Raw genomic sequence first — 13,360 nt, forward strand, 5'->3', positions numbered from 1 at the left:
CGGCGGTTAACTGTTAAAGCGCGGACGTAACTGTACGCCAAGGTGCGCAAAGTTACTGCTCACCTGGACGTACAGTTACGTCCAGGTGCGGGAAGGGGTTAATAAAAATATATAAACAAACAAATAAACTATACATAATTGGTATCGCCGCGTCCGTAACGGCCTGAACTACAAAATTATTTTGTTATTTATCCCGCACGGTGAACGCCGTAAAAAAAAATATTAATAAACCGTACCACAATCACAATTGTTTGGTCACTTCACCTCCCAAAAAATGGAATAAAAAGAGATCAAAAAGTCGCATGTACCTAAAAATGGTACTGATGGAAACTACAGTTCGTTACGCAAAAAATAAGTCCTCGCACGGCTTTATTGATTGAAAAATAAAAACGTTCTGGCTCTTAGAATAAGGTAACACAAAAAGTGAATGATTGTTTACAAAACGTATTTTATTGTGCAAACGCCATAAGACATAAAAAAAAACTATAAACATCTGGTATCGCCGTAATCGTATCGCCCCGCAGAATAAAGTGAATATGTCATTTATAGCGCACGGTGAACGCTGTAAAAAAAAAAAGTATACAAAAACAATAGTAGAATTGCTGTTTTTTAGTCACCACGCCACCTAAAAATGGAATAAAAACTGATCAAAAAGTCGCATGCACCCCATGAAAACTACAATGGATTCCTCAAGGGGTCTAGTTTCCAAATTGGGGTCACTTTTGGGGGGTTTCCAATGTTTTGGCACCACAAGACCTCTTCAAACCGGACATGGTGCCTAATAAAAAAGAGGGCTCAAAATCCGCTAGGTGCTCCTTTGCTTCGGAGGCCGGTGCTTCAGTCCATTACCGCCCGAGGGCAACATGTGGGATATTTCTCTAAACTGCAGAATCTGGGCAATAAGTATTGAGTTGCGTTTCTCTGATAAATCCTTTTGTGTTATAAAAAAAATGGTATAAAAAGAGTAAATTTCACCTCTACTTTGCTCTAAATTTCTGTGAAACACCTAAAGGGTTCATAAACTTTCTAAATGCTGTTGTGAATACTTTGAGGGGTCTAGTTTCTAAAATGGGGTGTTTGATAGGGGTTTCTAATATATGGGCCCCTCAAAGCAACTTCAGAAATTAACTGGAACCTAAAAAAATAAATAAATGAGGCAATACTTCGCTTCTTACATTATACTGATAATGAGCCGTGCCCACTCCGAGATGACCCCAGTTTTGACCGTTTGTATAAACGGAGACCCCTATTAGACCGTTCCAGTGCCCGGTTTTCCCAAGCATACACCCCCGAGAAGTGTTTTTCTATTGATGAGTCCCTGGTACATTTTAAAGGGAGGGTTCAATTCCGCCAGTACCTGCCAGGTAAGAGGGCAAGGTATGGCGTGAAGATGTATAAGCTGTGTGAGAGGGCATCAGGGTATACCTACAGGTTTAGGATATATGAAGGAAAGGCCACCCCCAAACCAGACTGCATCCTGGACTACAATAGGTACATGGGAGGGATGGACTTGTCAAATCAAGTCCTGAAGCCCTACAGCGCCATGCGGTGTGGTATAAGAAGCTGGCCGGGCACATCATACAGATGGCATTGTACAATGCGTACGTGCTACGTCGATGTTCAGGCCAGAGGGGAACTTTCCTGGAATTTCAAGATCTAATCTTTAGGGACCAGGAAGGGGGGGCACCCAGTACTTCTGGAAGCGAGACCACACGCATCGTACCAGGGCAACACTTTCCAGGAGAAGTTCCCCAAACCGGTGGAAAGGGAAAGAGTCAAAAGAGGTGCAGAGTCTGCTATAAGAGGGGGATAAGGAAGAACACAATATACCAATGTGACACGTATCCCGAAAAACCAGGGCTCTGTATAAAAGATTGTTTTAAAATGTATCATACATCCCTTGATTTTTAATTTACCCTGATGCACTCCGCACAGCTTACCCCCCTCATCTTTCCCTTCTGAGCCCTGCCGTATGCCCAGGCAGCTGATAACAGCCACATGTAGGGTATTGTCGTACCCAGGAGAACCCACATTACAATTTAAGGGGTGTATATCTCCGGTGGCGCATGCTGGGCACACTATATTGGACACTGAAATGGCATATATATATATAAAATTGCAAATCTCACACTGCACCATCTGCTGCGCATTATCTTTTACACAGTACCTGTGGGGTCAAAATGCTCACTACACCTCTAGATGAATGTCTTAAGGGGTGTAGTTTTTAAAATGGGGTCACTTCTCGGGGGTTTCAACTGTACTGGTACCTCAGGGGCTTCTGCATACATGACTTAGCACCAGAAAAGCTCCAGTAGGCCAAATGGTGGTCCTTTTCTTCTGAGCCCTCCCATGGGCCCAAACAGCAGTTTATCACCACAAATGGGGTATTGCCGCACTAAGGACAAATTGGGCAACAAAATGGGGTATGTTGTTCCTTGTGAAAATAAGAAATTTTGATCAAAAATGACATCTTATTGGAAAAAATATCATTTTTTTCATTTCACAGCCCAATTCAAATAGGTGCTGTGAAAAAACTGTGCGGTCAAAATGATAACAAAAACCATAAATGAATTCCTTGAGGGGTGTAGTTTCCAAAATGGGGTCACTTCTGGTGGGTTTCCATTGCTTTGATACCTCTGGGGCTCTGCAAATGCGACATGGCACCCGAAAACCAATCCAGCAAAATCTGGACTCCAACAAACACATAGCGCTCTTTTCCGTCTGAGCCCTCCCATGGGCCCAAACGGCAGTTTATCACCACAAATGGGGTATTGCCGCACTAAGGACAAATTGGGCAACAAAATGGGGTATGTTGTTCCCTGTGAAAATAAGAAATTTTGATCAAAAATGACATCTTATTGGGAAAAATATAATTTTTTTCATTTCACAGCCCAATTCAAATAGGTGCTGTGAAAAAACTGTGCGGTCAAAATGATAACAAAAACCATAAATGAATTCCTTGAGGGGTGTAGTTTCCAAAATGGGGTCACTTCTGGTGGGTTTCCATTGCTTTGATACCTCTGGGGCTCTGCAAATGCGACATGGCACCCGAAAACCAATCCAGCAAAATCTGGACTCCAACAAACACATAGCGCTCCTTTCCTTCTGAGCCCTCCCATGGGCCCAAACGGCAGTTTATCACCACAAATGGGGTATTGCCGCACTAAGGACAAATTGGGCAACAAAATGGGGTATGTTGTTCCCTGTGAAAATAAGAAAATTTGATCAAAAATGACATTTTATTGGAAAAAATATCATTTTTTTCATTTCACAGCCCAATTCAAATAGGTGCTGTGAAAAAACTGTGCGGTCAAAATGATAACAAAAACCATAAATGAATTCCTTGAGGGGTGTAATTTCCAAAATGGGGTCACTTCTGGTGGGTTTCCATTGTTTTGATACCTCAACGCCTCTTCAAACCTGGCATGCTGCCTAAAATATATTCTAATAAAAAAGAGGCCTCAAAATGCACTAGGTGCTTCTTTGCTTCTAGGGCTTGTGTTTTAGTCCACGAGCGCACTAGAGCCACATGTGGGACATTTCTAAAAACTGCAGAATCTGGACAATACATATTTAGTAGTGTTTCTCTGGTAAAACCTTCTCTGTTACTAAAAAAAAATTGAATAAAATTGAAATTCAGCAGAAAAAATGAAATTTGCAAATTTCATTTCCACATTGCTTTAATTCCTGTGAAATGCCTGAAGGGTTAAAAAACTTTCTATATGCTGTTTTGAATACTTTGAGGGGTCTAGTTTTTAAAATGGGGTGTTTTATGGGGGTTTCTAATACATAGGCCCCTCAAATCCACTTCAGAACTGAACTGGCACCTTCAAAAAAAGGCTTTTGAAATTTTCTTAAGAATATGAGAAATTGCTGTTTATGTTCTAAACCTTGTAACGTCCAAGAAAAATAAAATAATGTTCAAAAAACGATGCCAATCTAAAGTAGACATATGGGAAATGTGAACTAGTAACTATTTTGGGTGGTATAACTGTCTGTTTTTCAAGCAGATGCATTTAAATTCTGAAAAATGCTATTTTTTGTAAATTTTCTCTAAATTTTGCAATTTTTCACAAATAAAGACTGAATATATCGACCAAATTTTACCACGAACATGAAGCCCAAAGTGTCACGAGAAAACAATCTCAGAATCGCTTGGATTGGTTTAAGCATTCCGACGTTATTACCACATAAAGTGAAATATGTCAGATTTGAAAAATGGGCTCTGAGCCTTAAGGCCCAAACTAGGCTGCGTCCTTAAGGGGTTAATGTATGGGCCTGGGCCTTGGTGTCTAAATTTGTATGTTTCTATAGAGGCTGGAAATGGCTGCAGAAGTAATGGGCAAAGATGTCTCATCAGGAGAAGTCGCCATAACGGTCTTTGTCAGATGGAGAAGAAAAGAAAACGACTCCCATCAGAGAAGACGTCACTTGTGAGCCACTGGATCTATAGGGGATCTGTCCCCTCTCCTGACATGTCTGTTGTAGGAAATCCTTGTATTCTACATATCTTTGTGTACCCAGGACTAATAGACAAATGTGTGTTACCATTCCCATTGTCAAGAGGATGTGTCCCTGAACAGTGTGATACCGTCAGAGAAGGTTGGAGACTGTCAGTATGTAGGGACACAGCCCTTTGACAAGGGGAATCGTCACAACCATTTGTCAATACTTGCACAAAAAGGCGGTGTTCACTTTAGACACGGCAGAGCGGCGGTGGGGAAGGGGGGCCCAAGATTGTGGAACAGCCCAGGGCCTATGGTCTACTTCAGGGGTCTCAAGCACGCGGCCCAGGGGCCACATGCGGCCGCTGGGGCTGTCATCTGCGGCCCGCGGGACACAGAGCCGCTAGTATCGGCTCTGCTCCGAGACTCTGGAATTCCCTGACATCGCTGTCCACATATGAACAGCGATGTCTGGGGCTTCCCCAGAGCCGGAGTCCCGAGCAGAGCGCTGGTTTCGGCTCTGCTCCTGGACTCTGTGGAATTCCCTGACATCGCTGCCCATATATGGACAGTGTGTCAGGGTCTTGCCCAGAGCGGAGCAGAGCGCTGGTGTCGGCTCTGCTCCTGGACTCTGTGGAATTCCCTGACATCGCTGTCCACATATGAACAGTGATGTCTGGGGCTCCCCCAGAGCCGGAGTCCCGAGCAGAGCGCTGGTGTCGGCTCTGCTCCGGGACTCTGTGGAATTCCCTGACATCGCTGTCCACATATGAACAGCGATGTCTGGGGCTTCCCCAGAGCCGGAGTCCCGAGCAGAGCGCTGGTGTCGGCTCTGCTCCGGGACTCTGTGGAATTCCCTGACATCGCTGCCCATATATAGACAGTGTGTCAGGGTCCTGCCCAGAGCGGAGCAGAGCGCTGGTGTCGACTCTGCTCCTGGACTCTGTGGAATTCCCTGACATCGCTGTCCACATATGAACAGCGATGTCTGGGGCTTCCCCAGAGCCAGAGTCCCGAGCAGAGCGCTGGTGTCGGCTCTGCTCCGGGACTCTGTGGAATTCCCTGACATCGCTGTCCACATATGAACAGCGATGTCTGGGGCTTCCCCAGAGCCGGAGTCCCGAGCAGAGCGCTGGTGTCGGCTCTGCTCCGGGACTCTGTGGAATTCCCTGACATCGCTGCCCATATATAGACAGTGTGTCAGGGTCCTGCCCAGAGCGGAGCAGAGCGCTGGTGTCGACTCTGCTCCTGGACTCTGTGGAATTCCCTGACATCGCTGTCCACATATGAACAGCGATGTCTGGGGCTTCCCCAGAGCCGGAGTCCCGAGCAGAGCGCTGGTGTCGGCTCTGCTCCGGGACTCTGTGGAATTCCCTGACATCGCTGTCCACATATGAACAGCAATGTCTGGGGCTTCCCCAGAGCCGGAGTCCCGAGCAGAGCGCTGGTGTCGGCTCTGCTCCGGGACTACGTGGAATTCCCTGACATCGCTGCCCATATATGGACAGTGTGTCAGGGTCTTGCCCAGAGCGGAGCAGAGCGCTGGTGTCGGCTCTGCTCCTGGACTCTGTGGAATTCCCTGACATCGCTGTCCACATATGAACAGCGATGTCTGGGGCTTCCCCAGAGCCGGAGTCCTGAGCAGAGCGCTGGTGTCGGCTCTGCTCCGGGACTCTGTGGAATTCCCTGACATCGCTGCCCATATATGGACAGTGTGTCAGGGTCCTGCCCAGAGCGGAGCAGAGCGCTGGTGTCGGCTCTGCTCCGGGACTCTGTGGAATTCCCTGACATCGCTGTCCACATATGAACAGCGATGTCTGGGGCTTCCCCAGAGCCGGAGTCCTGAGCAGAGCGCTGGTGTCGGCTCTGCTCCGGGACTCTGTGGAATTCCCTGACATCGCTGCCCATATATGGACAGTGTGTCAGGGTCTTCCCCAGAGCGGAGTCCCGGGCAGAGCGGTATTATCGGCTCTGCTCCGGGACTCTGGGGAAGCCTCTGACATCGCTGTCCATACATCGACAATGATGTCATGGGCTTCCCCAGAGTAGGAGTCCCAGTGATGTCAGGAGCACAGCTGGAGTCCCAGGAAGAGCCTACTAGCGCTCTGCCTGGGACTCCAGCTCTGGGGTTGCCCCTGACATCTCTGTCCATATATGGACAGTGATGTCAGGAGCAGAGCTGGAATCCCAGGCAGAGTGCCAGAAGCGGCTCTGCTCCGGGACTCCAGCTCTGAGCAAGCCCCTGACATCACTGGGGCAGCCTCTACAGAGGGCACTGGGGCAGCCTCTACAGAGGGCACTGGGGCAGCCTCTACAGAGGGCACTGGGGCAGCCTCTACAGAGGGCACTGGGGCAGCCTCTACAGAGGTCACTGTGGCAGCCTCTACAGAGGTCACTGTGGCATTATCTACAAGTGGGTGTGTGGCAGTATCTGAAGAGGACACTGGCATTATCTAGAGGTGTGTTGCATTATCTACAGAGGGCACTGTGGCCTTCTCTACAGAGGGCACTGTGGCCTTCTCTACAGAGGGCACTGTGGCCTTCTCTACAGAGGGCACTGTGGCCTTCTCTACAGAGGGCACTGTGGCCTTCTCTACAGAGGGCACTGTGGCCTTCTCTACAGAGGGCACTGTGGCCTTCTCTACAGAGGGCACTGTGGCCTTATCTACAGAGGGCACTGTGGCCTTATCTAGGGGTGTGTTGCATTATCCACAGAGGGCACTGCGGCAGCATCCACAGAGGGCACTGCGGCAGCATCCACAGAGGGCACTGCGGCAGCATCCACAGAGGGCACTGCGGCAGCATCCACAGAGGGCACTGCGGCAGCATCCACAGAGGGCACTGCGGCAGCATCCACAGAGGGCACTGCGGCAGCATCCACAGAGGGCACTGTGGCATTATCTACAAGTGGGTGTGTGGCAGTATCTGAAGAGGACACTGGCATTATCTAGGGGTGTATTGCATCATCTACAGAGGGCACTGTGGCCTTCTCTACAGAGGGCACTGTGGCCTTCTCTACAGAGGGCACTGTGGCCTTCTCTACAGAGGGCACTGCGGCAGCATCCACAGAGGCCACTGCGGCAGCATCCACAGAGGGCACTGCGGCAGCATCCACAGAGGGCACTACGGCAGCATCCACAGAGGGCACTGCGGCAGCATCCACAGAGGGCACTGCGGCACTATCTAAAAAGGGGCTGCCCAATCTTGACATGTGTGCTAACTGAGCCGCCAGACTGCATTTAGCGACACTTAAACTGGAAAGCTGGATTGTTGAAATAAGCATGTGGAGAAATATGTCAAATTTTAAACCTAGCGCTATTATTAAAGTAATGTAGTATTATAGTAGTTCAAATAACTAATTGATTAACAATAATTTTGTATTGTATCAAATTTGAAAGTAATGCGGCCCGTCAAATTCCCATTTGTTCTATATGCGGCCCACTTACTCGGCCGAGTTTGAGACCCCTGGTCTACTTAATCCGCCACTGATAATATATCATCCTCAGACCTCTGACTCCCAGATCCACCTAGGTGGTGTCTGTATCATCAGCATTATTAAAGTGGTTGTCCCAAGCATACACACTTACAGTACATCGATAATTTATGCCATAAATGTTTGATTAGACTAATGGGACCACATCGATACAGAGAACAGGGGTCCTGTGTTCCTGATTTTTAGGCGTGATGTGGCCACAAATGTGTGGTCTCCCTCTGTTATTGGAAACTGGAGATACACAACGTTTTTTGAGCTCACTTATCTGTTTTTAGATCTTCAATAAACTATAATGGAGAGATATCACGTATGTGCGCGTCAAGACCCACGTCATTAGATGACCCCATAATGTTATAGGTTGACCATCACTACAACTGATTCATACATAACTCATTAATTTATGACCATAGTCCCTATTTTGAGGGAAAAAAAAACTTTTCATGCATAAACAGATGCATATTTTACTTTTACATTCTTAATTTAGCTTTTTAAGCCAAGAGGAGAGGACAATACCTTGTTTCTTTCTCACTAAGGGTGACTTGTTCTGTCAGGTAATCGAACAGTTCCCCTCTTCTCATCCTAAAAGAGATACATCATTTACAATATACAATATTTATTACTTTGTATCTTTTCTTTTAATGGAAATTTTTGAAAAAAAACAAAACAGTTTTTACAATTTGTTGCCAAGTGTACATTTATGTAGAGTGTCCCGCAGAGCTAGGAGATGACAATTATGACAGGTTCTTCATGTACATTAAAGAGGACCTGTCACCTCTCCTGACATGCATTTTTTTTATAGTAAACACTTGTATTCCCCATAATATAAATAATCTGGAACATCTTTTCTTAAAACTCTGCATTGTGCAGGTCCTCTGTTAGTCCTCATAGAAATGTATAAATAAATCGACAACTGGGTGATATCATTCCCCTTGTCACAGGGGATTGTCCCTGCACAGTGTCACTCTGTGAGCACTGATTAAACAGTGTCAGTCTGTATAGGCACACACCCCCAACTGGTAAACCCAGTTGTCAATTTATTCATACATTTCTAGAACAGAGGAATGGCACAAAGCAAAGTTCTAAGAAAAGGTGCTCCAGAATTGTTATTTCATGTAGACTATGAGTATTTATTACAACGAACATGTCAGGAGAAGTGACAGGTAATCTTTAAGAGGAATCTATCACCAGGGTAGTATGTAATTTTGGGCGACAAGAAGATCCCTTAAAAACACAAAATCATTGAATGCACTGTCAGCAATGCCAAAGCGGTGAAGGCTTCTAGTGATTATGTCAGGGACCCCCCAAAGTAGTATAGCTTGGGGGCACATGATGGCACTGACACATTATAAAAGTTAATTTTTTGTCTAAATTTTATGGTATTTCTGGATATGTTTTTTGGTATGTTCTCCCCCTCCTTTTTCTGTTGCAATGGTACTTACCATGGATTCCAGATGTTTCTGCTGTTCTGCCCAGCACCTGAATTCATATTTGGATGGGTCAGCTACACCCAGTGGCGGGAAAAATATGCTTCTGGAATTTTCCTATATTCTACCCAGCACCTGGAATTGTTTCCTGATTGGCCACCAGGCCTCAGCGGCGGGAAAATTTGGATTTAAAAATAGCCCGTTTCGGCGGGTCCGATGCCAGCAGCAGCTTTTCCTGAGGACCAGCGTCATGGAGGATTTATTGAAGCAGCTAATTTTGAAGGCGGAATCGGTCGCCAGATAAGAATGGCTGAAGAAATGCCTGGAGCAGACGGAGCCGGAGACCGCACCTGAATCTTTGGAACATCCGGCGCTGACGATGTCTAGTTCCGCTGCCGGTGCTGACAAATTCCGGGAGGCAGCGCCGGAAAGACGCTCTCTGGACATGGGCTCAACAGATTTGCCACTCAAAAGAGCAAGAAGGAGCCGTCCAGCCTATTCTCCTTGGGATAGCAGCAGGCGGAGAGGCAGCGACGGGGGTGGTCTTGCAAATTCAAGAAGGGACAGGTCACTTCAAGTTAAAAGAAGGAGTCGGCGCGCTCCCAGTGATTCTACATCAGCAGCGTCAGCCTCTATTCAAAGCCAGCATGCGCCCTTTCCAGGCGACATCTTTTCCAGTTTCCCGACTTCGAACTACAGTGGATTATCGAAGGATATTTATGTGCAGCAAGAAAGAGTCAGATCTTCTGAAAATTTTATGCCAGAGATAAACCTGGATTTACAGCAAGATAGTCAACCATCCTCTGGATCTACCCAGGAGGCGACCTCAAGGAGTGGTGAGATTAATGTATCTCAGTCTAATACAAATGTTTTATTTTCTAAATGTATTCAATTGTTCAATGATTTTATGGCAAACACTTCATGAGCTTCTTCTCTGACTGATGTTTGGAAAAAAATCTACAACATCTTTATCTGTTCCAGTTAATTTACCTGTTAATTTACCTGTTCCAGTTATTGATTCAGTTTGTTCAAAAATTGTTTCACATGTTCCATTATTAAAGGTTTTGGTGTTGTTGAATCTTGTTGTAAAGAAGCCATTTCTTGCGAAGTTTCTCCATTGAGTTTTCACCTTAATAGTGCTATTAAAGAGCGTATTTGGAGAAAGGAATTTGTAGACCTTTTGTCATTGCTACCATATACGAAAGAGCAAATTTTGCGCAGTGACAAGGACGAAAAAGCTGATGAGGATAGAAAACGTACTTTGCCAAGATCATTTAACAATTGGTTGCAAGCTTTTGTGTTTTTTCTTCTGTGCTAGGCGAGCATTACCCCGATGTTCGGGCCTTTTTCAACATCTAGATATAATTTTAGAAGCTTATCGTAATTTTGGCGACTTAGCTTGGTTTCATTACGATGAGCTTTTTCGCCAAAAATTAGCGGTTCACCCTAATCTTAAATGGGCTGTTAAAGACATTGGATTATGGATCAACTTAATGTTGCCTCAAAGACCTGCCGCAATTAAGCCGCAGAATTCACAACAAGGTAATATGCGAAAAGGTGTTTGTTTTGCTTTCAATGAGGCAACATGTAAGTGGATGCAAAACTGCGACTATAAACATGAGTGCTCCTTTTGTGGGGGCACTCATCCCATGTCAAGATACTTTAAAAGAAATAGTACAAATCAACAACAGCTTAGCCTTAAAGGGATTATTTTTTTTTAAATCATATTGCTTTTAATATGATATTAACATCAATTTTATTTATTTGTGTTCTCTTGTTCTACTTTTTACTTTGTTCTTACTTTTACTTCTCTATGGGGGCTGCCATCTTTTTAATCTCTGTATGTGTCGATTAACGACACATACAGAGATGGAATACGGCACATACAACCCCATAGAGAATGCGAACAGGAGCCGTTCCATTCTCTGAAGCGTACGCCATCTGTGTGGGAACGGCGCATGCACCGCTCCCACACAGACCAAAACGAAGCTCGTTCGCAGAGCGAAAACCAGCGCCATTTTCATGTGGACCGGAAGCCGCTGCCGGACAGTAAGATGACGACTTCGACCGTGGCTTCCGGCCATATGTTCAAGGAAGTGAAGGCGCAAGGAATAGGAGCGGAGACGGCGGCGGCGGCAGGAGCAGGTCATTTATGTTCGTGTACGATGTGTGTATTATGTTCGTGTGATACTGTCGTCTGAGCACTGTATCTAATCCTCCTACACTGTGCAGTCGCTCAGAAAATGGCGGCACACAGTGTAGGAGGTTTGAAGATTCAACCACCTCCTTCTCCTGGCACTAGCCAGAATAAGGGAGGGGGGATTGTGTGAGGACACTAGAGAGAGTGTGACTACCCCAAATTTGCAGCATAAAGAAATGAGGTTGCTTTACCACATCGACCATGCTGCAATTTTGGGAACTGCTCCCTCTAGTGGCCAGCACATGGCAATGTTCTAAATTAGAATCAAATTTATAATATTTCCTGACTTGTGAAAAAATTAAAACAATGTGTAATCACTTCAATAATAATTGTTTAACTAAAAAAAAAATATAATTCTAGCGACACATTCCCTTTAAAGAGCAGCTATCAAAGAGCATGGACTCCAGTGGAGCCACTACAGGGAGAAAGCTAGTTTGATTTTTCATGGTTTTAGTGAAGGTTTTGAGATTCCTGATTATTTAGTCATAGGTGATTCTTAGATTAACAATTTAAAGTCGGCTGATCTTCATTTTAATATTGTTAAAGATAAATTAAAGAAAGAATTAGAATTAGATAGAATTGCTGGTCCAGTTAATTGTTTACCGTTCAAGAATTTTAGATTATCTCCGCTTGGCATATTCCCAAAGAAAGAATCTGGAGAATTCAGGTTAATTCATTTATCCTATCCTAATAAAAACTCTGTAAATGATGAAGTTGACAAAAATATGTCATCAGTTGAATATGCTTCTTTTGATCAAGCGGTGGTTTACTTAGGATTTGTGGGCACAGGTCTTTGTTGGCAAAACAGGACATAAAATCTGCTTTCAGATTATCCAAAAGGTTTCAAATCCTTGGGATTACAGTTTGAAAACGAGTTTTATTTTGATAAATGTCTACCAATGGGGTTTACTATGTCTTGCCGTTATTTTGAGGCTTTTTTCAGTTTCATTCATTGGGTAATTGAATCTGAAAGTTCAGTCGGAAAAATTCTTCACTATCTTGATGATTTTTTTATTTATAGGTCCTTATTACTCTGTTTTGTTCTCAGTTATTTACCTGTTAGTGACCGCCCCATAGTGTTTTTACGGCAGCCACTAACAGGCTTTATTCCGATGCATAGGCCTTTTTACGGCACTGCATCGGAATAAATAAACAGAGCAGGGAGCCGTCCTGGGGGCATCCCTGCTCAAACGTGTGGGATCGATATTAGTATCGATCTCACCCGTTTAACCCCTCAAAACTACTTTATTATTAACCACCAAAATACAGTAAAAAAGTTACACATATTTGGTATCGCCGCGTTCGTAATGACCCCCAACTATAAACTTATTACATCATTTAACCCGCACAGTGAACGTTGTAAAAAATAAAATTAAAAAACATGCAAAAGTTGCTGTTTTCTTTGAATCCTCCCTTAAAAAAAATGTGATAAAATGTGATCAAAAAGTTGCATCTACTCCAAAATGGTACAGAGAAATACTACAAGACGTCACGCAAAAAACAAGTCCTCATACAATTGCATCGGCGAAAAAATAAAAGAGTTATGGCTCTTCAAATATGGAGACACAAAAACAAATAATTTTGAAAAAAAGAGTGTTTTCACTGTGTAAAAGTAGTAAAACATGCAAAAACTATACAAATTTGGTATTGTTGCAATTGCAACAACCCACTGAATAAAGTTATTGTGTTATATATACCACACGGTAAATTTTGGACGCAAAAAAGTTTGTCGAAATTGCAGGTTTTTTTCTATCCCCCCCCCCAAAAAAAGTTAATAAAAGTTAATCAATAAATTCTA

General features: G+C 44.5%; 1 protein-coding gene across 4 annotated transcripts in view; it reads right to left on the reverse strand.

Annotated features, from left to right (window-relative positions):
* The window catches only part of PHKG1 (phosphorylase kinase catalytic subunit gamma 1), an 85,959-nt gene that overhangs the window by 38,077 nt on the left and 34,522 nt on the right, over positions 1-13,360 (reverse strand). For 3 of the 4 annotated variants that reach the window (XM_075850392.1, XM_075850393.1, XM_075850394.1), the window contains one exon: positions 8,452-8,517. The exons of the other annotated variant lie outside the window; for it this stretch is intronic. In XM_075850392.1, the coding sequence (XP_075706507.1) occupies positions 8,452-8,517 (66 nt within the window). The remainder of the gene's footprint in view (positions 1-8,451; positions 8,518-13,360) is intronic. 4 annotated transcript variants of the gene reach the window in all.

Source organism: Rhinoderma darwinii, chromosome 2 (genome assembly GCF_050947455.1).
Source record: "Rhinoderma darwinii isolate aRhiDar2 chromosome 2, aRhiDar2.hap1, whole genome shotgun sequence".
Lineage (NCBI taxonomy): Eukaryota > Metazoa > Chordata > Amphibia > Anura > Rhinodermatidae > Rhinoderma > Rhinoderma darwinii.